Source organism: Malania oleifera, chromosome 13 (assembly GCF_029873635.1).
Source record: "Malania oleifera isolate guangnan ecotype guangnan chromosome 13, ASM2987363v1, whole genome shotgun sequence".
In the NCBI taxonomy this organism is placed as follows: domain Eukaryota; kingdom Viridiplantae; phylum Streptophyta; class Magnoliopsida; order Santalales; family Ximeniaceae; genus Malania; species Malania oleifera.
This window is the reverse complement of record NC_080429.1, coordinates 8,046,705-8,073,591: the sequence shown is the minus strand read 5'-3', so window position 1 is coordinate 8,073,591 and position 26,887 is coordinate 8,046,705. Positions and strand designations below refer to the sequence as shown.

Here is a 26,887-nt window from a genome sequence, read left to right as displayed (position 1 = left end):
GATATATTCTGTATATATATTATATTTTGGTGCTTCATTATTTGCTACGTTCATAAATTCCATTATGCAATCCCATACTCTTTTCAAAACAAGTAAAGAACATATGAAGTCAATTAGAAATATAAGTAAGTTTGGTCTTCTAACTGCAATTTATTAGGAAGAAAAACCATTTTGTAATTTAGCACACAATTGCTCGAATTGGGATTTTGTCTAAGAATCGAAACAAACAAGGCGAGTTGCTCAATCATGCTCGTCATCTCAATGGGATTTATTGATGTGAAAAATTAGAAGGGTGTGGCATGCAAAGATGCTCAATTGATCCATTCAATGGTTTCCTCATTGGTTGCAACTTGATTTCATAAAGCTTTGGCCATAATTTTCCTGTCACTACCAAAAAAAAAAATGCAGAATCAGATGGGTATTCCAAAAAAACTAGAAAATGAATCATATCAAATCAAATTGAATCGATTAAATAAAAAAAAAAAAGATACGAATTAAACGCCAAAAAAAAAACCCTTAAATTCATTCTTTCGAACACGATATAATTTGAAGATGAATCGTCTATTGACACGACTTACCAAAAAGACGTTTTTGCTTGTAATCCCATGCTATGCCATTCAAAACATCAATACCCTACAAGATAGTGAAATCAAGGATTAAGAAATTTAGAGGTGAGATTAACAATTAAAATTTTATAGTGTTCAAGTATAGGTTGCATCATAGGGGTGAACAAACAATCGGTTCAGTCAAATTCGGTTAATTGATCAAATTAATCAAAAGTTTTAGTTAATGATTTCTATTAACCAAACCGACCGAACAAAGGGAGCTCACCGAACCATACCCGACCGAATTACCTTTTTAGGTAATTCGGTTAATCGAATTAAAACTCCTCTTAACCGAACCGATAACTGATAAATCAAAATTCGGTAAAACCGTAATTGAATCAAACCGATCCTATTTCTTAACCAAATAGAACCAATCAAAATTGATCGGTTAATTCGGATTTCCCGAATTATGCTCACCCTACTTGCATCTACAAAAGGCCCTAGCTTACCTTTGCTCCAGCTGCCACTAGCCTTTCCCTATAAGGACATGAGAAGAAAGAGTTAATCAACTGCCAAAAATCAATTTGAAGTTGTTCTTTAGATCATTATTCAGTCTAAGTTTGGAACGTTTTAAAAAATAAATATTTATTAATTTAAATTATTTAAAATATTTTTTAAAATATTTTTTTAAGAAAATAATTTATTTTAGAAAACTAATTTTAAATTATTATTATTATAAGTATTTTTTTTAAATAAATAATTTCTTATAAGTAGTTTCAAATGAAAATATTAGATGCATTAAAAAGAAAATAGAAAGGGAAAATAAAACCTTAAGTTTGATAGGAAAATCCATCCAAGAACACTCCCATCTTTCACTGAGATTCTAGCAATGCAGTCAGTCTGCTCAAGTAGAAAATATAAATGATTCATTAGGCAATAGAAAATAGAAATGGTTCCTCAAGGAACTTGATATTTTAGAATTTGCAAACTCAATATGTTAAGACCCATTTAGTCATGGAAAATATTTTTCAATTTTTTAAAATTTTATCTTATTTTTTTAATTTTTTTTTTTTAAAAAACATAAGGGTTTCTTTGAATGTACGAAACAATTTTTAAAATTTTTATTCTAGATTTTAAAATAATAACAAAAAAATAAATTTTTTTATTTTCTAAACAATTTACAATATAATATTTATAATTATAAATTTTGGGTCTTGAATGTGAATTTGTGTAGATTTACAAGAAACTCTATGTATAATAGATACAAATTAAAGTTCAAGATCCGAATTCTTTACTTTCCTATCCAAAAAAGAGTTAGAAATCTAGGGAAATAATAAAATTTATGTTTGCTCAACTTTTCTATACAAATTTGAAAAATTAGAAAACAAGATGACCTTTTTTGTAATTCTTTAAAAAAAATAAAATAAAAAAAACTATTTATGCCCAAAATTGTTTATTATTGTTCATTTATTTAATAAAAATATTATAAAAATAAAAAAAATGACGAATGGGCCCTCAAACTTTTACAACAACTTCCCCCAGGCGTGGAAATAAACATCTAGTAACAAGTGTTATGCTACTTGACTTCCAAAAGGAACATCATCTCCTAGAAATAGAAATATCAAATATATATCAATAATCCCAAAGAAACAAATAAAAATGAAGTCCTCTTAGAGGACAATTGTGGTCCTATCGGTCCTTCTTGACTAATGGAATTATACCAAGTAGCGTGGCATGTGGGCTCAAGTAAGAAGTTTGGTATGACTCACATGTAATCATGTAGAACTTACATGACACACTGTTTGGTATGATTTCATTGGCTAAAGAGAATTGATAGGAAGAACACACTGGTCCCTCAGAAAGACCTAATTTTTTCTTCAAAGATACGATTACTAACCAGCCAAATATTTGCCAAGATTTCACCGTTCATAAATTCAAGTTCATTGAGATTGTACACTTCGCGACCTTTGTATTTGACTTTTTGTTTTCTTAGTACTGTATCAATGGAAACTAGTTAGAGGCATTGGTAATACAAAACAAAACAAACATCATAAATCAAAAGTTAAAAATGACCCTAAACATTATTTGTTGCATATAAGAAACCTTTAAATGTTCGGGAATCCATCTGATATAATGTTGAAGTTCCATCACTTCCAAACAAAATAAAACCATTAGTTGCTAGGCCCCAACCATCTTTCATATAATGTTTAAATTTCACAAACTGCACAATTATGAAAATACAAAAATTACGGCATGTTTGGTTAGCAAAATCAAATAAAGTAAAAAATAAATAAATAAATAAAAATTTAAATAGAAAGTGTAACCAAATCAATGAATTTATGCAAAAGTTTCAAGGAAACAATCTAAAACACACCCAAAAAAACATAATAATAATAATAATAATAATAATAATAATAATAATAATAATAATAATAATCAATGCTTTTAGTGATTAATGGGCCTCTACTTCAATCTCCAAATAGCATTCCTTTCCCAAACAACTTACAAAAGATTCCAACAGGCCCAAAAACTTCTATCTTAACAAGATTGGCAATTTCAACTCCAAGGAAAAGATTAAGACCTCATTAGAACCAAATACAAAAGCAATTAACAAGTACGATGTTGTGAATAAGGATCAGATAAATGATGCATAATGGAATAAAAAGGCAACAAGCAAATCAATCACAACCACTAAACAAGAAATAACAAGCACAACAATAATAACAAGATTTACGTGGTTCAGCAAAGCCTACATCCACGAAAGTAATGACACAAACAATTTCACTAAAGAAATGTCAATGTACACAATACACTTCACAATGATATTTTTCTCTCTATCAATACATGCCTAGAATGACATATATAACAGTCTCTCAGAGGTTTTCCTCCAATTACCCAACCACTCAATGTTCAAATTCAAAATTCAAAATTCAAAAACACTACTCGCAGCCCAGGCATACTCGTCGATGAGTACAGGGGATTCATCGACAAACTAAAGAAGCCCACACGTCGACTAGTCTATCCTCTCGTCGACGAGTCTTTAACTTTGATAATTTCTGACTCTCAGTATCTACTCGTCGACGAGCACAGGGCACACGTCGACGAGTCCCTGCTGCTACACCACACCAAGAAGCATTCATATGTTTTTCCTTCCCTTTGTTTATAAACCCCAAGTATAAGAGTCATACCATAAACAACTATCTCCACCTTGGCGATTGTACACCCCTTAGGAGAATCCTGAAAAACATGTCCAAATGCTCCAGCTTGAACTTAAATCACTCGATTGGGTTTGTCTCCTTTTTATCAATTGGAGACATAGAGTAAGTCCAAGCAATGTTCAAACTTGTCAGAAGTAACTGATTTCGTCAGAATATCAGTTGCATTTTCAGACGTGTGAACTTTCTCCAACACAAACTCACCCGAAGCTATCAATTCCCAAACCCAGTGGAACCTCACATCAATGTGCTTGGTTCTAGCATGGTATATCTGATTCTTCACCAAGTAAATGGCACTCTAATTATCACAATGCAGCATCACTCCATCTTGTTGTAACCTCAACTCTTTGACTAAACCAGTAAGTCATAAGGCTTTCTTTGTAGTTTCGGCAACTGTCATATATTCCGCCTCAATCGTGGATAATGTTATCAGAGACTATACCATGAATCTCCAACATATTGGTCCTCTTACAAGGGTAAATATATATCCCGTTGTAGACCTTTTTTCATCCATATCTCCAACATAATCAGCATCTACAAACCCCATAACTGAAAGACAACTGTATTGCTTGCCAAACATGATGTCATATCTGATGTACCCCATAAGTATATGAGTATCCATTTGATAGCTTCCCAATGCTGCCTTCCTAGATTAGAGAGAAACTTACTTACCACGCTCATAGCATGAGTCAAATTTGACCTCATACACACCATGACATACATTAAACTCCCCACAGCACTAGCGTAGGAAAACTTTGACATGTACCGAATTTTCTCATCCATACTTGGACAACCTGTAGTAGACAACTTAAAATGATTCGCTAGAGGTCTACACACCGGTTTTGCATCAGTCATCCTAAACCTCTCCAACACCTTATGCACATAATCGCCCTGAGATAGTCATAATCTCCTTGCAATTCTGTCTTGGTGAATCTCCATCCCAAGTATTTTCTTGGCCGAGTCAAGATTCTTCATGTCAAATTCCTTATACAATAGGTCTTTTAACTAATTCACCTCAGTTAAAACTTTTGCAGCTATCAACATGTCATTGATGTACAATAACAAGAAAATAAAAGAATCATCCTCAAACTTATTCACATATACGCTGCAATCATACTCACACCTTTTGTAGTCAATCTTGATCATGTAAGAATCAAACTATTTATACCATTGCCTTGGAGACTATTTCAGTCCATAAAGAGATTTCTTCAACCTACCAACTAAATTTTCTTTTCCCGGTTTAATGAATCCCTCCGGTTGTACCATGTAGATTCGTTCCTCCAAGTCACTATAAAGAAACGTCATTTTCACATCCATTTGTTCCAAATGAAAATCATAATGGGCTACCAACCCTAACACAATTCTGATAGAAGTATGTCCGACCACTAGAAAAAAAATCTCATCATAATTTATCCCCTTCTTCTGTGAGTATCTTTTTTCCACCAATCGTACCTTGAATTTCTTTCTTTTTCTTTTCTAAAATTGCCTCCTTCTTCCTATATACCCATTTTCAACCTATTGGTCTCTTCCCATATGAAAGCTCCACTAAATCCCAAGTTTGGTTCTTATGTAATGATTACATCTCCTCAATCATCGTACCCATCCACCTATCTTTCTCCTGGTCGTGCAATGTCTCTCGAAATATAGTTGGATCATTATAACTAGTAAGGAAAGCATAAGTTACTAGCTCTTCAAATTCATACCTTGGTGGAAGTCTGATAGTGCATTTGGATCTCCGTATAGGAATATCGTCGAATTGTTGGTTTCCCAAGCTAGAACTCCCTGCAACCATAGGACCAAATCATTGTCGTGGCCCTGAGCTTCCAACTCCACCTGTACAACATGTTCATTACTGCCCTAGCTTTCTGGCTCCTATTTTTGTTCATCACACTCTTAAGTACGCTTCACCATATCCTTCTCATCAAAGACTACATTTGTCACAACCTGAAATTTCTATTTTTTTTTTTTTTTCTCTAATACCATAACTTCACAATCCATTTTATATATATATGCAGTAGAATCATAAACATCAAATCCGAAATAAAATACAAGAGTTTTAGTACTATCACATATACATAAGTCACTCTCCAAAATGTACCACAATCCTAGGTGTACAGAAACATCTCCACATACAAAACAATTCTCACCAGTACTAACTTTCAACACACTATCTATGTCCTGCCCTGAGTGTTAAGCTTCATCCTCTCGAGATGCTAAAATGTTGGAATAAATATCGGGGTGTTTTCTCAGTAAGACAGAAAAGGTTATTATCAGTGTGTGATAACATGAGTTTTAGTAAAGCACTTGTTACATCTTCAAGATCAAGAGTTTCTTTTCCGCATGTACGAGTGGTCACAAGATTTTCATAGGTATGAGTTGAGGGCAAAGAGTTTAACAACATCAAAGTCTTATCATCTTCATCAAACTTAACATCAACTATCATCAAATCACTAATGATTTTATTGAAGACATTAATATGTTGATCTAAGTTTGATCCTTCAACCATACAAATGTTGTAGTAACCGGGAAAAAAAAAATAATAATAATAAAATTTAATTTTAAAAAAAATATAATAATAAAATAATAAAATAAAATTAATTAATTAAATTAACAAGTAAAATGAATAGTATGATAAGGAAAATATATATATATATATATATATATATATATATTGAAGCATGTATATATATATATGTGTGTGTGTGTGTGTGTGTATATATATATATATATATATAAGTAAGTTATTATGATATGTATTTAATATAAAGGTTAAAGGTATATATATATAGAAAGTGGAAAGCTTCTTCAAGAAGCTTACTTGGATATTTTTTGGAAGTGCTCTCTCTCTTCTCTCTCTCTCTCTCCTACGACTCTCTCTCTTCGATTCCGGGCTAGTTTTACGCCAGATCGACAAACCGAAGCCACCACGATGCTCCTGGCGAAGTTCTCTACAAGTCTGCCAGAGCGGATCGTCAGGGAAACGAAGTTGGATTTCATCCCAAATCCAAGGTAAGGCTTTATATTCAATATTTGGATTTTCGACAGTTGAAGAAAATGATATACGCGTAAAAATACTGAATTTTAATACTGAAAATTTTCAGTTTCAGGGTATTGATTGGGAACGTTGGGAATCATCCCTAAGTTGAGGTAAGACTTTTTAAGTCGAATTTGACTTAGTGGTAGTTATAGAAAATTTGTACGTACAAAAATACTAAACTTTAATTCTGCGAGTTTTCATTTTCAGGGTATTGAGTTGAGAACCCTGTGGGTACGGGGAAGATTTTCTTAGGGGCTTTTCAGGAATCAGGTAAGGGGATAAACTAAGCTAGTTTTGTTTTGAGAAAATGTATGTATATATATATGGCATCTGGTTTCAGGAAAAATAAATATATTTATATATATGATTTATATTTGAAAAATACTGTTTAAATGATGATATGTTGAATACGTAGAAAATTTGTTTAGTGTCACATGAGTATAAAAATGTTGTGAAATACTGTTTTTTTTGGAATGGGGACGATATGGATTTCTATGATGGAAAACCGGCGTACGGGCCAAGATATTTTTATATGTATATGTGATTTGCCGGCGTATGGGCCGTGCTATGTGAATGAGATTTGCCGGCGTACGGGCCGTGCTATGTGATTTGCCAGCGTACGGGCTGTGCTATGTGATTTGCCAGCGTACGGGCTGTGCTATGTGATTTGCCGGCGTACGGGCCGCGCTATGTTAAAATGTGTAATACCGGCGTACGGACCGATGATTTTTATGATACACGTATATATGTGAAATGATATGATTGATGTGAAAATAAATGATATGAGATATTTATGTATCACAGTTTTAGTATATGTATATGATATCAGAACCTGGTTGGCTTGGTTTAGGCTAGCACTTGCACGGTACCATTGCTATGTGTCCATGGTCCTCGTGATCATGATATCTGTGTTAACGCCGCTGTACGGAGTGGTGTGAGATTCGATGGTCGATGTGGTTATTTTCAAGAAGTGTGCTGTTATCGCCCCTGGTGTACGGACCAGTCTGGGTAGACCCATCGGACCTACAGACTACTGTTTGACTTGGCAGTGGTCGGCCAACCATTGTCAGGTCCCGCCTTCGGGCCACACAACCCAGTCATGTGGGGGTAATACATGACAACAGTCAGCTAACCTACCAGGATTGTTTTTATGTTATTATTATTATTATATGAGATGAGAAATGTTTATGAAAATGCAGTATGTTCTGCCATGTTTTGATATGCATATGTTTTCCCAGATTTGACAAACAGTATTGAACATGTTATGTGTGGTATATGTAGAACACAGAATACTCATGTTGCCACACACTGGTATTAGTTTATTTCCCTTACTGAGAGGTGTCTCACCCCTAAATCTTATACATTTTTCAGGAGCCCCTAATAGGAGAGCGGGAAAAGCCCCGCTGATCTAGATCAGTTGTTTGCCCTCTTTGGAAGGGTAAGTTTTTGGTAGGGACAGTTAGGTTTTGTGGGGATTGGCCCTAAATTTCATTTTTGAGATGTATATACTGTGAGATAGTAATTGTAGTGACTCTGGTATGTGTTATGCACATTATGATGAGATGTATATGATTTTGTACTTTCTGCTGCGTGGGCTTCTGCTGTATGTGTTGTTATATCCCTGGTGCCCACGGGCCCAGGTGGATTGTGACCTGCTGAGCTGGAATGTATGATGTGATGATAATTTATTTATATAAAAAAAATATATGCGAAAAAGGAGCAGGTCGTTACAGTTGGTATCAGAGCCTAGGTTGCTAGGTTCTATAGACTTTAGAGTGCAGCAGGAACAATACCAGAGTTTAGGAAAGGATTTGAGATTTTGTTCTACAGTCTAGAGGCAGGACTTCCATTGTAGTTTCTGTGTTTTTCCTGGGGTGACGATTTCAGGAAAACCATAGTAAGCTATTGTCGGGTTGTGTTCCTAGAATGTAGGACTGGGGATTAACAATGAGTTGGAAATGTTGAGATGAGTGGTGAGGATAGGTGGGTAAATTATGAGGATAGGATTACTGAATTGCAACTGCTATTTTCCAGGATGGATCCAGAAGGACATAGTGCCCATGCGAGTGGCAGTGATGGAGCAGGACCATCAGGTGCAGCTAGGACCGACTCTGATGCGGTATTACGTAGCGTGGCTCAGCAAGTTATGGCTGAGATTGCTAGGAGCTCGAGGGAGCAGAGTGGTCCATCTACAGGCCATGGGTGCACTATAGAGAAATTTACGAAGATGAATCCTCCGGCGTGCTCAGGTGGAGTTGATCCTGTAGCCGCTGAGAACTGGATGCAGGAGATTGAGAAAATCTTGGCTGTGCTGCAATGTACTGAGGAACAGAGGATCCTCTTTGCCACCTATAAATTGACAGGAGAGGCTGAGAGGTGGTGGACTGCGATGAGACTATTAGAGCAGCAGAGGGTGACTCCAATAGCTATGACATGGGACCGGTTTAAAGATCTGTTCTTTGACAGATATTTTCCAGCTACTGTGGGGGAGGCTAAGGTAGAAGAGTTCCTGAGTCTGAAGCAGGGACAGCTATCCGTCCAGCAGTATGCAGCACGTTTTATCGAGCTCTCTCGATTCGCCCCATACATTGTTCCTAATGAGGTGAAGAAGGCGAGGCAGTTTGAGAGAGGCTTGAGGCGGAGTATATTTAGGCAGGTGGTGGTGCTGCGGATCCAGGACTTCGCTGAGTTGGTCGACAGGGCGGCCTTGGCAGAGATTGGTGAGCGTCTTAATGCGGATGAGCAGGGACAGAGAAAGAGATCTGTATCTACGAGCTACCAGCAGGGTCACAGGCCGGGTCAGTGGAGGAGAGGTAATCATGGTAGAGGACGGAGACAGGAGATGGGAGGACGCGAGGTGCAGACAGGGCAGGGTCCTCTAGTTTGTCAGACTTGTGGTAGGAGGCACTGGGAGAGTGTCAAGCTGGTGGTGTAGTGTGCTACTGCTATGGTAGATCGGGACATATAGAAGGAGATTGTCCTACCCCGCCAGATGCAGCTCCGATGTGCTATCGCTGCGGTAGATCGGAGCACATGGTACGAGACTACCCTACTCCACCAGATGCGGTTCCAGCTCCTAGACCATACCAGGGAGGTTATCAGGCACCACGGGGAGGCCAGCAAAGGAATACGGCTCCAGCCAGGGTGTTCACTCTGACGCCGGGTGAGGCTGAGGCATCAGGTGACGTGGTGACAGGTATGGTCATTATGCTTTCTTTTAAAGTTATTGCATTATTTGATTCAGGAGCTACACACTCGTTTGTGTCCTTGGGGTGTATTAAATTATGTGAGGCTGAAACACAATCATTAGATGTTGAACTGTTGGTATCTACACCGACTGGGTCGGTAGTGAGGTATGGTAGGGTACTCTGCAACTGCCCAGTAGAGATTCAGGGGAAAACATTGTCTGTTGATTTGATAGTGTTAGACATACATGAGTTTGACGTTATATTTGGCATGGATTGGCTAGCGGCTAATTTTGCCAGCATAGATTGTCGTGCACGAGAGGTGATATTTAGACCCCCGGGGGAAGCAGAATTCAAGTTTGTAGGGTCGCATGTACAATCCCCGCCTCAACTAGTTTCAGCTATTCAGGCCAGGAGACTACTGCTGAGTGGTTGTCAGGGGTTTGTGGCGGTTGTGAAAGAGATGTCAGAGAATGAGTCGAAACTTGCTAGCACGCTTATAGTGAAGGAGTTTGTGGATATTTTTCCAAATGAGTTACCAGGCTTGCCACCCGACCGTGAGGTGGATTTCTCTATTGATCTACCTCCCGGTACAGCGCCGATTTCTAAAGTACCTTATTGAATGGCACCAGTGGAGTTAGCAGAATTGAAGAATCAGTTGTAAGATCTGCTAGATAAGGGCTTCATACGGCCCAGTGTATCTCCGTGGGGAGCTCCAGTTTTATTTGTGAAAAAGAAAGACGGGACTATGAGGATGTGTATAGACTATAGGGAGATAAATAAAGTGACAATCAAGAATAGGTATCCTCTACCCCGTATCGATGATTTGTTTGACCAGCTCCAGGGTACACGGGTGTATTCGAAGATTGACCTCAGATCTGGCTACCATCAGGCGAAGGTGAAAGCAGAAGACGTCTCAAAGACGGCCTTCAGGACTAGGTATGGGCATTACGAGTTTCTAGTGATGCCGTTTGGTTTGACGAATGCTCCTGCGGTATTTATGGACTTGATGAATAGAGTCTTCTACCAATACCTAAACCAATTTGTTGTTGTTTTTATTGATGATGTACTGGTCTATTCTAGGAACTATGAGGAGTATGAGACGCACTTGAGGCAGGTTTTGCAGACACTTCGGGAAAAGAAGTTGTACGCCAAGTTCAGTAAATGTGAATTTTGGCTGGAGAATGTCGTGTTCTTGGGGCATGTTGTATCTGGAGGCGGTATTTCTGTGGATCCTAGCAAGATTGAGGCTGTAGTGAATTGGGCTAGCCCGAGAAATGTCCAGGAGATCAGGAGTTTCTTGGGGCTAGCAGGCTATTACCGTCGTTTTGTTGAGGGATTCTCAGCTTTGTCAGGGCCCTTGACACGACTGACGAGGAAGAATGTTAGATTTGAGTGGGACGATAGTTGTGAGCAGAGTTTTCAGGAGCTGAAGCAGAGACTAGTCACAGCACCAGTGTTGATCATCCCATGTGGGGGTGAAGGGTATACCATTTACAGTGATGCGTCCTTGAAGGGACTTGGCTGTGTATTAATGCAGCATGGCAGGGTAGTGATGTATGCATCCAGGCAGTTGAAAGAATATAAGAAGAACTACCCTACCCATGATCTTGAGTTGCCTGCAGTGGTACACGCACTGAAAATTTGGAGGCATTACCTGTACGGTGAGCAGTGTGAGATCTTCTCCGACCATAAAAGTTTGAAGTATTTCTTTACGCAAAAAGAACTGAATATGAGGCAGAGAAGGTGGTTGGAGCTGATTAAGGATTTTGATTGTACCATCAGTTATCACCTAGGGAAAGCAAACGTGGTAGCTGATGCGTTGAGTAGGAAATCCAGGCAGCCAGTGTTAGCGGCTATGGGGATCCAGCATCCGATCAGAATGGATCTGGAGAGACTCGGCATAGAGTTGGTGGAGAGTGATCTCCCAGTATGTATTTCCAGCCTAGTGGTACAGCCTACCCTGCAAGAGAGAATTAAAGCTGCCCAGAAGGAAGATCCAGAGCTAGTGGAGGTGATAGACAAAGTACAGAGTGGGCAGGGGGAGGAGTTCAGTATCACAGATGACGGAGCTTTGCGGTTCCGTTCCAGATTATGTGTTCCTGCCGATACTGAGATCAGGAAGACTATTCTAGAGGAGGCTCACAGATTTTTGTATACAGTTCATCCCAGTAGTACGAAGATGTACAGAGATCTGCGATAGTCATACTGGTGGAGTGGTATGAAGAGAGAGATTGTCGAGTATGTTGCGCAGTGTTTGATGTGCCAGCAGGTAAAGGCTGAGCACCAGAGACCGGCAGGGCAGTTGCAACCGTTATTCATCCCGGAGTGGAAGTGGGATCACATATCGATGGACTTCGTGTCAGGACTGCCGACGGCGTTACATGGTCATAATGCCATCTAGGTGATTGTTGATCGATTGACGAAGACCGCCCACTTTATTCCCATCAAGATTAGCTACTCCCTCAGCTGTTTAGCGGAGATTTACATTCAGGAGATAGTACGTTCTCATGGGGTGCCTGTATCTATTGTGTCGGATCGAGACCCACGATTCACATCACGATTTTGGAGGAGTCTGCAGGAGGCTCTAGGGTCTCAGTTATCGTTTAGTACGGCATTCCATCCTCAGCCAGACGGGCAGACTGAGAGGACGATACAGATATTAGAGGACATGCTCAGAGCGTGTGTACTAGACTTTGGGGGTAGTTGGACCCAGTTCATGCCATTAGTAGAATTTGCTTATAATAACAGTTATCAATCTAGTATTGGCATGGCACCATTTGAGGCTCTGTACGATAGGAGATGTCGTTCTCCTTTGTTTTGGGATGAAGTGGGTGAGCGGCGAGTAGTGGGACCAGAGCTGGTTCAGCAGGCATGTGATAAAGTTTGTCTTATCAGGGATAGGATCAGTGCAGCTCAGAGCCGACAGAAGAGTTATGCCGACCATCGCCGCAGGAATTTAGAGTTTGACGTAGGTGATCACGTATTTTTGAAGATAGCTCCGATGAAAGGGGTTATGCGATTTGGGAGGAAGGGTAAACTTAGTCTTAGGTTTATCGGTCCATTTGAGATTCTAGATAAAGTGGGACCGGTAGCCTACAGGCTAGCTTTGCCACCTGTATTGTCTAGGATTCACAACGTATTTCATGTTACTATGTTGAGGAAATACGTCCCAGACCCTTCTCATGTCATCAATTATGATGAGTTGGAGCTTAGTGATTCACTGGGATATGAGGAGGTACCAGTATAGATTTTGGATAGGAAAGTGCAAGAGCTACGTAACAGGATGATTCCTCAAGTAAAAGTCTTGTGGAGGAATCATGCAGTAGAAGAGACTTCTTGGGAGTCTGAGGAGCAGATGAAGCAGAGGTATCCACATTTATTTCAAGAAGTCTGAGTGAATAAATGTAAATAGTTAAATAGTTTTCTGTTGCAGGTACATGTAATGGTTGAATAGTGTAGTACTTTAGTTTTTGGAGAATAGTTTTCTTTTGTATATGTAATCTTCCAAGACTCGAGATGTAACCACGGTATTCCTCCGCCATAAGTGAGGGTAGGTAATAAAATGAGTAGACCCTTTTTCCTGATTAAAGGATGGCGAGTTGCGGAAACAATAAATTTCGAGGACGAAATTCTTTTAAGGGGGGAGGAATGTAGTAACCGGGAAAAAAAATAATAAATTTTAATTTAAAAAAATATAATAATAATAAAATAATAAAATAAAATAAATTAATTAAATTAACAAGTAAAATGAATAGTATGATAAGGAAAATATATATATATATATATATATATATTGAAGCATGTATATATATATATATATATATATATATATATATATATATATGTGTGTGTGTGTATATATATATATATAAGTAAGTTATTATGATATGTATTTAATATAAAGGTTAAAGGTATATATATATAGAAAGTGGAAAGCTTCTTCAAGAAGCTTACTTGGATATTTTTTGGAAGTGCTCTCTCTCTCTCTCTCTCTCTCTCTCTCTCTCTCTCTCTCTCTCTCTCTCCAACGACTCTCTCTCTTCGATTCCGGGCTAGTTTTACGCCGGATCGACAAACCGAAGCCACCACGACGCTCCTGGCAAAGTTCTCTACAAGTCTGCCGGAGCGGATCGTCAGGGAAACGAAGTTGGATTTCATCCCAAATCCAAGGTAAGGCTTTATATTCAATATTTGGATTTTTGACAGTTGAAGAAAATGATATACGCGTAAAAATACTGAACTTTAATATTGAAAATTTTCAGTTCCAAGGTATTGATTGGGAACGTTGGGAATCATCCCTAAGTTGAGGTAAGACTTTTTAAGTCGAAATTGACTTAGTGGTAGTTATAGAAAATGTTGTACGTACGAAAATACTAAACTTTAATTCTGCGAGTTTTCATTTTCAGGGTATTGAGTTGAGAACCCTGTGGGTACGGGGAAGATTTTCTTAGGGGCTTTTCAGGAATCAGGTAAGGGGATAAACTAAGCTAGTTTTGTTTTGAGAAAATGTATGTATATATATGTGGCATCTGGTTTCAGGAAAAATAAATATATTTATATATATGATTTATATTTGAAAAATACTGTTTAAATGATGATATGTTGAATACGTAGAAAATTTGTTTAGTGTGGCATGAGTATAAAAATGTTGTGAAATACTGTTTTTTTTTTAATGGGGACGATATGGATTTTTATGATGGAAAACAGGCGTACGGGCCAAGATATTTTTATATGTATATGTGATTTGCCGGCGTATGGGCCGTGCTATGTGGATGAGATTTGCCGGCGTACGGGCCGTGCTATGTGATTTGCCAGCGTACGGGCTGTGCTATGTGATTTGCCAGCGTACAGGCTGTGTTATGTGATTTGCCGGCGTACGGGCCGATGATTTTTATGATACACGTATATATGTGAAATGATATGATTGATGTGAAAATAAATGAGATGAGATATTTATGTATCACGGTTTTAGTATATGTATATGATATCAGAACCTGGTTGGCTTGGTCTAGGCTAACACTTGCACGGTACCGTTGCTATGTGTCCATGGTCCTCGTGATCATGATATCTGTGTTAACGCCGCTGTACGGAGTGGTGTGAGATTCGATGGTCGATGTGGTTATTTTCAAGAAGTGTGCTGTTATCGCCCCTGGTGTACGGACCAGTCTGGGTAGACCCATCGGACCTACAAACTACTGTTTGACTTGGCAGTGGTCGGCCAACCATTGTCAGGTCCCGCCTTCGGGCCACACAACCCAGTCATGTGGGGGTAATACATGACAACAGCCAGCTAACCTACCAGGATTGTTTTTATGTTATTATTATTATTATATGAGATGAGAAATGTTTATGAAAATGCAGTATGTTCTGCCATGTTTTGATATGCATATGTTTTCCCAGATTTGATAAACAGTATTGAACATGTTATGTGTGGTATATGTAGAACACAGAATACTCATGTTGCCACACACTGGTATTAGTTTATTTCCCTTACTGAGAGGTGTCTCACCCCTAAATCTTATACATTTTTCAAGAGCCCCTAATAGGAGAGCGGGAAAAGCCCCGCTGATCTAGATCAGTTGTTTGCCCTCTTTGGAATGGTAAGTTTTTGGTAGGGACAGTTAGGTTTTGTTGGGATTGTCCCTAGATTTCATTTTTGAGATGTATATACTGTGAGATAGTAATTGTAGTGACTCTGGTATGTGTTATGCACATTATGATGAGATGTATATGATTTTGTACTTTCTGCTGCGTAGGTTTCTGCTGTATGTTTTGTTATATCCTTGGTGCCCACGGGCCCAGGTGGATTGTCACCTGCTGAGCTGGAATGTATGATGTGATGATAATTTATTTATATAAAAAAATAATATATGCGAAAAAGGAGCAGGTCGTTACAAATGTTACTTAAGAAAAAGTTTATTATTGAGAGATTTGGACATGTACCGGCTTTCTAACGTTCGTCATATAGCCGCTGGAGAATCTTCATCCATCACTCGATAGAGTACTTTGCCGGTCAAACACAAGCATATTATAGAACCAACCTTTGCTTTCAAATCTACCTATGTTGCCTCGTTCATTCCTTCTGTTTGATTGCCAAGTAGAGTCTTAGTCATTCCTTGTTGCACAAGAATGTCTTTCACTTTTGTTGGTTTTTTAAGTTTGATCTCTATTTTGATGCTGACAAACACAAGTGTCTCTTATGTGTGTGTTTTAGTGTGTGAACAGGTATTATTCAGGTTACACATAAGATCAAGAGAACATGGAAGCCAACACAGGTCTTAAAGCACAAATCTGGCGCATTCTATGATGTCAAAGCGCAAAGGAAAAAAAGAAGACATATTTTGAATTGTAATTGCATTTGATTTTATTATTTGGTCTGTAATAATGCATACATCTGTATGATATGGATTGTATGCTCAGATGGCCATAGACTAACCATAAGGAACCACAAGTCCGTTGACTGACCTCAGGGTTCATCTTCGGTCGACCGACATTAGATTTTTTTGATTATTTCAAGGCCATAGATTGACCTTAAGACACATCATGAAAATTCCCTTAAGCCTAAATTTCCAACACACAAAAAGGGACAATATCATATAAGGTCAAAAGATAGGAAAAATAAGTTTTTCAAAGAACCTCAGTTGAACGAACTCATTGCGTTATAAACGCTTCAGGCGACCGACCTGTCCAAAAGTTAAAATGTTGACCGTAGCCCGGCCGACCGACCCAATTTGAATGCACTACCCACGATTAACCGAACCCTAGATTTGACTTTTCCTACTGCCCTTAGCAAACCGAACTTAAAATTCAAAAATGCCTCGGCAAACCAAAGCCCATGATCCAGCAAATCGAACTTGAGGATAGGCAACCAAACCTCGAAGGTTTGGATTTTCGCCTTGCTCGGTCGACTAGCTACTGCCCACAGCAAATCGAACCCTGAAATTATTTCAAATTTGAAGTGTCTGTTTGGGCAATCGGCCCATTGCACCGAGCAACCGAACCTCTCGGTTTGCTAATTTTTTACCAAGGTAATTAGGGTAAAAACATAATTAAATAATTTTTAAAATTCTTAATATGTCCCCAATGGTCATATTTTGTTGAAAAACTGTAAACATCCCTTGCATAACTTAAATTAGTAACTTTGATTAGTTCCAAAATTCTCTCAAATATTTTTTGATCAAAGTTCCCCCATTTGAACTTCTGTTTCAAAAATTCTTTTTGGAGTTAAATCTTTTACTCTCCAAAACTCTCTTTCATTTATTATTGTAAACTATTTTTACAAAAGAGTAATTTTTATAGGCATTTTGTTTTTCATTCAAGGCATTAATCCTATCATTTCCTTTTCACTTTTGAAAATCATTTTGGGAGTTTGTTTTGATATTTCTCCATATATTTCCATGGTAGATATTATATTGGAGAAATAAATTCTTACTTTGATTTGCACATTGAATATCAAATGCTTGTATTTTTGTTTTGTGCAAAATCTTTTGAAACCAAAACCCTAAGTTCTCTAGTTTGTTCTTGAAAAATATTGTTTGGAGAAAATCTTTTGTAAGGTTTAAATCTTTGAAACCTTTTATCATATATATTCTTTTCAAAGATTGCAAAATCATTTTTAGAAAAACACTCTTACTCTATTAAGCATAACTCATATCATATTAAAGTATATATTATAAAGCTTTCATGTTATACATCTCAGCTTAGTTGTAAAAACATTTTTATATGTACAAAAATGTATTTATTGTATTGATTGGGTTCAATCCAGAATTGAATTGGGGAGTCTCCATCCCGTAAGTGAGACCGGTTCGGTTTAGCCTAAAAATTGAACTAGAGAGTTTCAACCTCGTGAGACAAGTTGGGCTCAACCTTATAATTGAGCTGGGGTTTACCTCGCCCCGTAAGGAGAGGTAACGACTTCTACTCCGCCCATTTAAGTGAGCAGGGATAGTACAATCCTTAGGGGGTATGCCCAAGGCGGGGATGTAGGTTGGTTTGGCCGAACATCGATAACAAATCTTGTGTCGCTCTCTCTCTCTATCTCATTTAATTATTGCACTTTAATAATATGTGTATGCTTGTTTGTTCACTGTTATAAATATTTGCATGCATACATTTAATTTAAATGAGATATACTGCACACGTGTATGTCTGCACTGATAACTTAATCATTTTACGTACACGTTTTAATATTCAATTGGAATATGAACTGTGGTGAATCGAAATATTTTAATTAGCCAAAAAGTTTTTAAATATCCAATTCACCCCCCCCCCCTTCCCCCTCCCTTCTTCTTGGAAACACACCAATTCCAACAACTCTCCTATGCCATAAACCAAAATTCCTAGTTCCATCAAATTTGACAATATCAAATCTTCTTTTTGTTAATACATGCCTAGAATGACATATATAATAGTCTCTCGGAGGTTTCCCTCCAATTACCCAACCATCCCAATGTTTAAATTCAAAATTCAAAAACACTACTCGTAGCCCAAGCGCACTCGTTGACGAGTAAGAAGCCCACTCATCGACGAGCCAAAGAAGCCCACTCATCGACAAGAGACAACAAGTCTATCCTCTCGTCGATGAATCTTCAAGTTTGAAATTTTCTTACTTTTGGTATCTACTAGTCGATCAACTAACATAGGGCACCCGTCGACGAGTACCTACTGCTACACCACGCCAAAAAACATCCATATGTTTTTCCTTCCCTTTGTTTATAAACCCCAAGTATATGAGTCATATCATAAACAACATACGATTAAAATAATAAAAATGTAAAAAATTGTTCTAGATATTAAAGCATTAATGTGAAAGAGCAACAAAAATAAATATGTTGTCATTATTGTTTCTTCCTTACGTAAAAATAAAAAAACACAAAATAAATTATAACTAACAATCCCTTTGTCTTACATTAAGCAAACACTAACCTATTCCGATTATATCTAAAAATTTTCACGGATACTATATGAAAACTCACAAGAGTATTTATGTTTCGCTAAAGCTGCTTGCATTGCATCAAGCAAATGTCAAAGTTTTATCTTTTATGCTTTGGTTTCAAGAAATTAGGCTAAGTACTTCAACTTCAAATTTTAATGAATGTCAGAAGCAAAAGTTACTAAAAAAAAAAATGATGACTAGAATAAACTTATTGATATTATTTTAAAAAATTTTGGTCCCCTTGCGAAAAATGAGATATTAGAAATAAAAAATTGACTTTGAACATTTGGTAAAAAAGTCGTATGTTGGGGATGTGATTCATATTCAGAGTGGATCACATGTACCGGAGAGAGTTACGTGAAGTGAGGGACAATTGCATGAGATGAGGTTTCAAGCAATACGCAGGAGAACTTTTGCTCAGCACAAAACCGTTGATGATTTGATCAAACCGCCAACGATTTCCGTCGGAGCAAATTACGTGATTTGAATTCGGAGGCTTGTTGATTGAGCTTATCTAGAGGATTTTCCTCCGAGGGATCGCTATAGATGTAGTTTAGGTTTACTAGAACACTTCTTTACACATTAGATGTTATATAAACATCATTATATAACTCTATTGGGGTTAGAGACATTAATTATAGTGAAAACTCAAGTGCTGCTCCCGTGAACGTAGGTTATTGCCGAACCACGTAAATCTTGTGCAATCTAGTTGTGGTTTTTATTCTTTTTATTATTGTTTGCTTGCTTTTTGAGTATATTTCATTATTCAGTGTTTGCACTAGTGATTGTTGGTATTTATGTTTGATTGTATGCTTCCGTTGCGCGTGTTCAAGTTAAACGAACATTTACATTGAAAGGTACTTAAAAGTATTTAAAATGATTAAAATGAATATATATTTTTAGGAAATATAATTTATGTTTTGATATTTTTACAATATTTGAAAAAAAAAAAAAAAAAGATGGAGAAAAAGTTAGCTTTTAGCTTTTACAAGTTTCAAATCTGTAATTTTTAAAAAATCTCCCAAAAAGTTAAAAGTTAACACGTAAAAGTTGAAAAAATTGCTTACCAAACACGTTACACCCATTTTTTATTTTTAAAAAAGTTGGGACAAAAAAAAAGAGATCAAACTCACTCAAAAAGATTATGTAAAAGGTACAAAAAATGTATCATAAAAATGATATTAGGTGATGCTTTTTTATATTTCATTAAAACTAAATTGTTAAAAAAACCAGAGAACCATATAACGCAAAATCATTTAACCAATAACGATATACTAATTCATTAAGTTAAATATGAACCTCAAATAAAGTTAAGGCAAAAATAAGAAGCACAAACTTTGCTTAAGTTATTTCGGTCGTATTTGAATCCAATTCTTGTCTGCCAAGTTACTTGGAATAACCTACAAAAATGCATATTATCGCTGCATTAGAACAATTAAACCTACGAAGCTAAAAAAGTTAACTGAAGTGGAAACATTATAAAGTTTCAAGGTTGATAAAATCATAAACAATTAATATTAATTATCAAATCTAAACAATCTATAAAGGAAAAAGAACTGCTCCATTAGTTAATGCCATAATAATTTTTTTAGTAACATGTAATTGCATGATAATGATTAATTGCTTATTGATTTTATCATGTCCTCTGGGAGCTCATGCCTAAAGTTGCTAAGATTATTACCCAAAAAATAAAATTAATGAACCAACAAGAGAGTTTCAATTCTAATGAATATGGTTCTATTTACAAACCTGCCGCCAAGAAGAGTTAAACCCTCCCCAAAATAAGATTTATTCATTTTCTGAAGAACCTCAACCTGTTACAGCCAAAAATATGAATCACTTCCAAATTAATAGCTGATGCATTGCAAATTTTTTTGTTGACAATACTATGATCAAAAAATAAATTAGCAACTTCTCATAAAATACTGGCATTTAGACCTAAGCATCCCACAAAAGACGACCATCAATTTCTCAAATTATAGTGATCTTATTCTGCATTTGGGAGTTTGATTTCAAGTTTTGAATTTGAATTTGTATGAATTTGTAAAAAATATGATACAAAATTATTCTGAATTTCACACAAATCTGTTAAAATCTAAATTAAAGTTCTCAAAATTCATACTCTTAAACGCTATCTCCGTATTACGGACAAACACCACCAAGTAGTGCAACTTATAATAGAGTAGTTTATCACTTTAGCAAAGGACCATTTACTTTGATACAAACCAAAAAGACTTTCAAGGCGAATATCAACCTTTGTGGACTCAATTAGAATCAATTTGAAATTAAATAGAAATAAGCTTGTCTAGATGTTCAGAACGCACTAACTCTCTCTCTCTCTCTCTCTCTCTCTCTCTCTCTCTCTCTCTCTCTCTCTCTCTCTCTCTCTCTCTCTTCAAATATTAAAGTTAAAAAAATGGTAACCTCTCATAAGGTTTGACCTAAGAGACTTTAAAAAACTCTCTTGAAATTTCAAAAATTTTACAAACCTGTCTTAAGAGTTGCACAGAAAAATACAACCTTCCCTATATTTGGTTAAAAAAAAGTGTTCAGATGGACATAAGTGTCTCAAAAATCAAATGCCGTCGAGGTTTATGAAAATTTTGAAATTTTAGAAGCAATGTATTTTTTTTGTCAAACCTCAAAAGAAATCGATATCTTTTACCCAAAATATTACATGGCACAAATCAAGATGGCAATCAATATCCAACAAGAAGTATTAGAAAGCCACACAGACACCCTATCAAGATATAAGCCTTTTTCCAAATTTTAATTTAAAAAATTTACAGAAACTCAATCTCTTTTATACATTTGGATTTACATGTTTGGAGTTTGGAGAGACTTTAGTTTTGAATTTTTATTATATTTGGATAAGATGTAATATAAAATTATATTAAAATTTTTCCAAATTTACTCAAATCTAATATTCAAAATTAAAAATGTATGCTCCCAAACACAGTATTAAGTATTTGCTTATGCCATTTAAGAAACTCATATATGTAACGTGTAACGCCCTGACCTGGGTATATCAGGAAGTACTGCATCTCTCCTCCTCCACTTGGACCAGAGAACAGGAGGGGTGGGCCTTATCGAACTAATGACTGGTCTCACAGACCAACACATGTCATTTTTAGTATATTTTGTCCTCAGTCACACACTTCTTGAGAAAACTTTCCAAAATGTCGTCCATCCCAAGATTACTCCAAGCCAAGCACGCTTAACCATGAAGTTTTTATGGAAAGGCTTCCAAAAACAATGTGCACTTTATTTATATGAGTAATAACATCTAATCCTTTTTAAGTCTTTCTTCCACGGGATATCACATTCTTCCCCACTTACAGAATGCAATGTCCTCATTGCGAACCCACATTTTCAAACCCTGGCGATGTGAATCTCATCACACTTCCGGCTGAGTAATCGGCTTTGATACCATTTTGTAATGCCCCGGCATGGGTCTGCCAGGGAACACTGGGTCTCTCCTCCTCCACTTGGACCAAACAATAGGGGGGCGGGCCTTGTCGAACTAATGACAGAACCCACAGATCAACACGTGCCCTTTTAAGTGTGTTTTGTCCTCATTCACACACTTCTTGAAAAAACTTCCCAAAATGTCACCCATCACAAGATTACTTCAAACTAAACATGATTAACCGTGGAGTTCTTATGGGAAGGCTCTCGAAAAGAAAGGTACACCTTATTGATATGGGTAATAACATCTAATTCTTTTTAAACCTTTCTTCTACGGGGTATCACATAACGCCCTAATCTTTTTTTTCATACCATTTTTTTTTTTTTCATAATAAACAAGCATCTACCACATCACAAACTCTGATACCATATTAACATAACCCAACTCGAAATGGGATACCGGGTATTCAGTCCATTTCATACAACCTAACAACGAAAGTCAATATTAACATAACATTTCGAATACAAATACCAGAGTACTATATATCTATCATACACACATACATCTCTACAACTCCACAAAATATCCCAATAGATTTCACAAAACTTATTTCTCAACTCAAACACTTGCCCTGTCTATCAAGGTACCATCTCCTCTTCTATCACGGAACTCTATCTACTGGTTTGTCACGATTCCTTAAAAACTTTAGATATTTAGGTGACACACCTCTCAGTAAGTCGAAATAAATTATTTACAGTGTGGCACATGAGTTCAATTATATCATATTACATTCCATTTTAATAAATATACTAGTTGGAAAAATATATACGGATGTGTATTCATAATCATATACGTATGTAAAGCATAGTTTCATAAGCTTTCATATCATTTTCATAATCACATACGTATACTTTCATTTCTCAATTCTTATTTGTATACTTTCACATCTCATGTCATATACATACTCTTTCTTTCTCATATCATATACGTATTTATTCATTTTTATACTATTTACGTACTTTCTCATTCCTCATAATCATATTCATATTTATATTCTTTCATTTCCCATATTCATTTTCACATTTCCTAGGGTGTCCACCAGCATATAGCACGTCATGTTTGTAGCCCATGACTGTACATTTCTCATATCAATTCACATTCTTTCATTTCTCATATTCATATTCACATTTTCTAACTCATAGGTATTCACCAGTATATAGCACGTCATGTCTATAACACATGACTGTTCATTTCACTTTTCACTTTCATAACATTCCCTAACTCATGAACATCCACCTATATATATTACACGTCATGTCTGTAACACATGGCTGTCCTGAGGATATTCACATTGGCATGTATTCACCCCACATGATTGGGTTGTGCGACCCGAAAGCTGGATCTAACCGTGATTAGCTTACCTGGTTAGATCAAAACAATGAACATGTATATAGTACAATTGGTCTGCCTACACCTGGTCCAGACTCTAGGGGACAACACAACCCTTCTCACTGGCCCAATCGACTGTCACACCACACGCTATACAAGTCGTGTGGTTACACTAACACAATGTTAGCAACGATACCGTGCTCTCAAAATTACTCTAGTCTATCAGGATTCTCATTTCCAAATTTTAGTATTCACATTACATTATATCAATATATCTCAACAAGTCAGTATAGTTCACATCATTTTTGTATCATTATATCATTTTTGTATAATTTTCATCATTTCTACACAATTCTCATCTCATATGTATTTCATTTCGCATATCTGTATAACACATCTCTCATTATTTTATTTAAATATATATATATATATATATATATATATATATATCTCATTTTATCTATAACACATTTATCATTATCTAGTAAAATATACCTCTATTTCAATATTTATCAATTTTCATAAAATACTCATCAGTATATCACTTTCATCATTTATCAGTAAAATACACATGTATGTATATATAACAATACTGAGTTTCTCATATTTTCACATCTAAGTAAAACATTTCCATACTATAACATAGGATATTTCTCAATACAAAACACATTTTTCAATTTCTAACATTTTCCCAGTATAAATTTATTATTTCAAATTCCTCATGCCACACAATTTTTCACCTGATATTCATATTATAATTATCACAGTGAATATATCATAATCTCATTTTCACATATTTACTCAACTAGTAGTTTTCAAAAAAAAAAATAACTGTTATAATTTATTCTCTTATCTGCTTACTGAGAGGTCTGCTAAAATCCCTAAATCCACACTCGTGGCGTTCGGAATTCAAAACCTTGAAATCACATTTTTCCTCAATTCAATTAACTTAACCCCAGAATTACAATTATTTTAACATTTTCTATACTCACACACTCCCAATAACTAATTAAACTTTTAAAAATAATTAATGGATATAATTCCATTATCCTTACCCTAACCTTGAAGTGGTGCTTCAGAAATCCGAATTAAAAATCTGCTCCGATTAAAATGAAGAGGATAGCTAGGACCTCGTGGTAGCGTCCAATCATCGATTTGACTAAAGATTTAAAGAAAAATTGATGAGAGAAAAAAAAAAAATTTACCTTATCCCAAGAGTAGTGCCTACGACGCTTTTATGACAAATTCACTCCAGTTAAAATATTGGTGGTCGAGATATGAACTTAATAATATTCTCTATTTTTCGATCGGTCGAGTATCGGAAAAAAAATTAAAAAGAGAGAAAGACGGGTGGAGGAGAGAGAAAGTTGAGAGACGTGAGTTGAGAGAGAGAGTGTTGCCTGAATTCCTTAATCAACTTTCCTGAATATATATATATATATATATATATAAAATATATTATATTATGTAATTAAAAATAATTATTAATTAATTAATTTTTTATTTTTTATTTTTTTTATTTTTTATTTTTATACTTACAAACATATTATTTTCTGAGATGTTACAACAGTTATTCCAAAATAATGATTTTCTTTTTCAATGTTTGTGCATGGCAAATGTGCAAAATGAAAAGCTAAGAAATTGAACATGCTAAAGGAAGTCTATATAATATAAGAGCCCGGATGCTTCAAAGACTCGTACCTTCCCAGTCCGAAGGAAAACTTTCCGAACTGACGACTGAAATGTCAAAAATAATTAAGGTGGTCAGGTGACAAATTAACAAACATGAGAAGAATCTAATTTTTTTCCTGTTTAATTGTAAAAAATGATTTTTATTTTCAATTTTAATTTTTTTAAAACTATGACATTTGTATGCACAATCTGTTTCTGGAAAATAATTTTTATTTTCTATTTTAAATTTTTTATTAATTACAAAAATATTACCTTATTTTTTAGTTGTTAAATTTATTTTAAAATTTTGAAAGATATTTTTTATTATTTTTTGAAAATTTCAACCCTTACTTTACATAGATAACATGAAATTTAGATCCTATACTTTAATTTGTGTGAGTTATGTAAAACTTCTAATAAATTCATACAAATTTAAATTTAAATTTCAAAACTCATAATACTAAATAGGACTTTATATATTTTTTAAAAAGAAAAAAATAAATTATAATTTTGATCATTATTTTGAAATCTATAAACAAAAATAAAAAATTATTTTGCATATTTATGTTTTTTTAAATTTATAAAAAAAATAAATTCAAGTTTCAAAATCGATGATCTAAATATTATCTCATATAATTTTTAAAAAATTAAAAAATAAATTCTATTTTTTAAGTCACCTCTCCATAAAGACCAACTGACTCGAACAAGGTGTCGCTTCCTCCATATACAAGCCCCTAAAAGCACATAAGCATCAAACTCAATCAATTGAATGGATCAAACATGGAATTTTAATAACAAAAACAGTATGATAACAAAATAACAATAATTTTCAAGTCTCGAAATTTAGATGAGGAAGAAATATAACTTATGCTCATCATCATTCGAACAAACATAAAAGATCTCATAATTTCACAAAGACAAGTTAAAATAATAAATCATTTTATGTCTGGGAGTATAAAATTCAGATATTAAATTTAAATTTATGTGATATTAGATTTCTTTCAAATTCATACAAATTCAAATATAAGATTATATCTTAAATTTCAAATTTATGTGAATCTAATCAAACACTACCTTAGTGTATTAGATTTAGATTTCAAATTAATCTCAACTTTGGTAATAAAATCAAAAAATTAGCCAAGAACTCCAGCCACTGATACGAAATCAAAATGCGCACAACTTTTCAAAAGGGGGAAAAAAAACGAACTCACCTCAGTGAAGGCCCTGCGGTCGTGGGGGAATTCGTTGACTACTTCGACGGATTGAATGTCGGCGGCAGCGTGGCCCGCGACGGAGGGCTCACTCTTCCAGCATAAGTTAAGAATAAGGAGCAGAAGAACGAAAGCGATCGGAAATGGTTTTGTGAAAAGTGAGCAAGGAGAAGCCATGGAAGGGTAAGGTAAAGGCAGTGTTGAGAAGATGAAGAACAGTCCAGGTGGCGTCGTTTTAAATCACAGAAAAGGAATCGCTTGGTGGCTACGTCACCCCACCCGTGTTT

At 35.7% G+C, this 26,887-nt stretch overlaps 1 protein-coding gene across 2 annotated transcripts; it reads right to left on the bottom strand.

Moving 5' to 3' along the window:
• Nucleotides 1–130: 130 nt before the first annotated feature.
• Nucleotides 131–26,887, bottom strand: LOC131146502 (glutaminyl-peptide cyclotransferase-like). Of its 2 annotated transcripts, none has more exons than XM_058096135.1 (11): nt 26,601–26,887; nt 26,067–26,123; nt 25,420–25,455; nt 20,670–20,734; nt 20,257–20,320; nt 2,649–2,766; nt 2,443–2,540; nt 1,375–1,445; nt 1,055–1,082; nt 579–633; nt 131–387 (listed from the first exon to the last, which is right to left on the bottom strand). In XM_058096135.1, the coding sequence occupies exons 1-11, from the start codon at nt 26,775–26,777 to the stop codon at nt 269–271; spliced, it is 888 nt and encodes a 295-aa protein (XP_057952118.1). In that variant the 5' UTR covers nt 26,778–26,887; the 3' UTR covers nt 131–268. The 2 variants fall into 2 exon arrangements, with proteins under 2 accessions (XP_057952118.1, XP_057952119.1); XM_058096136.1 differs by having other exon boundaries at nt 131–381; nt 26,601–26,825.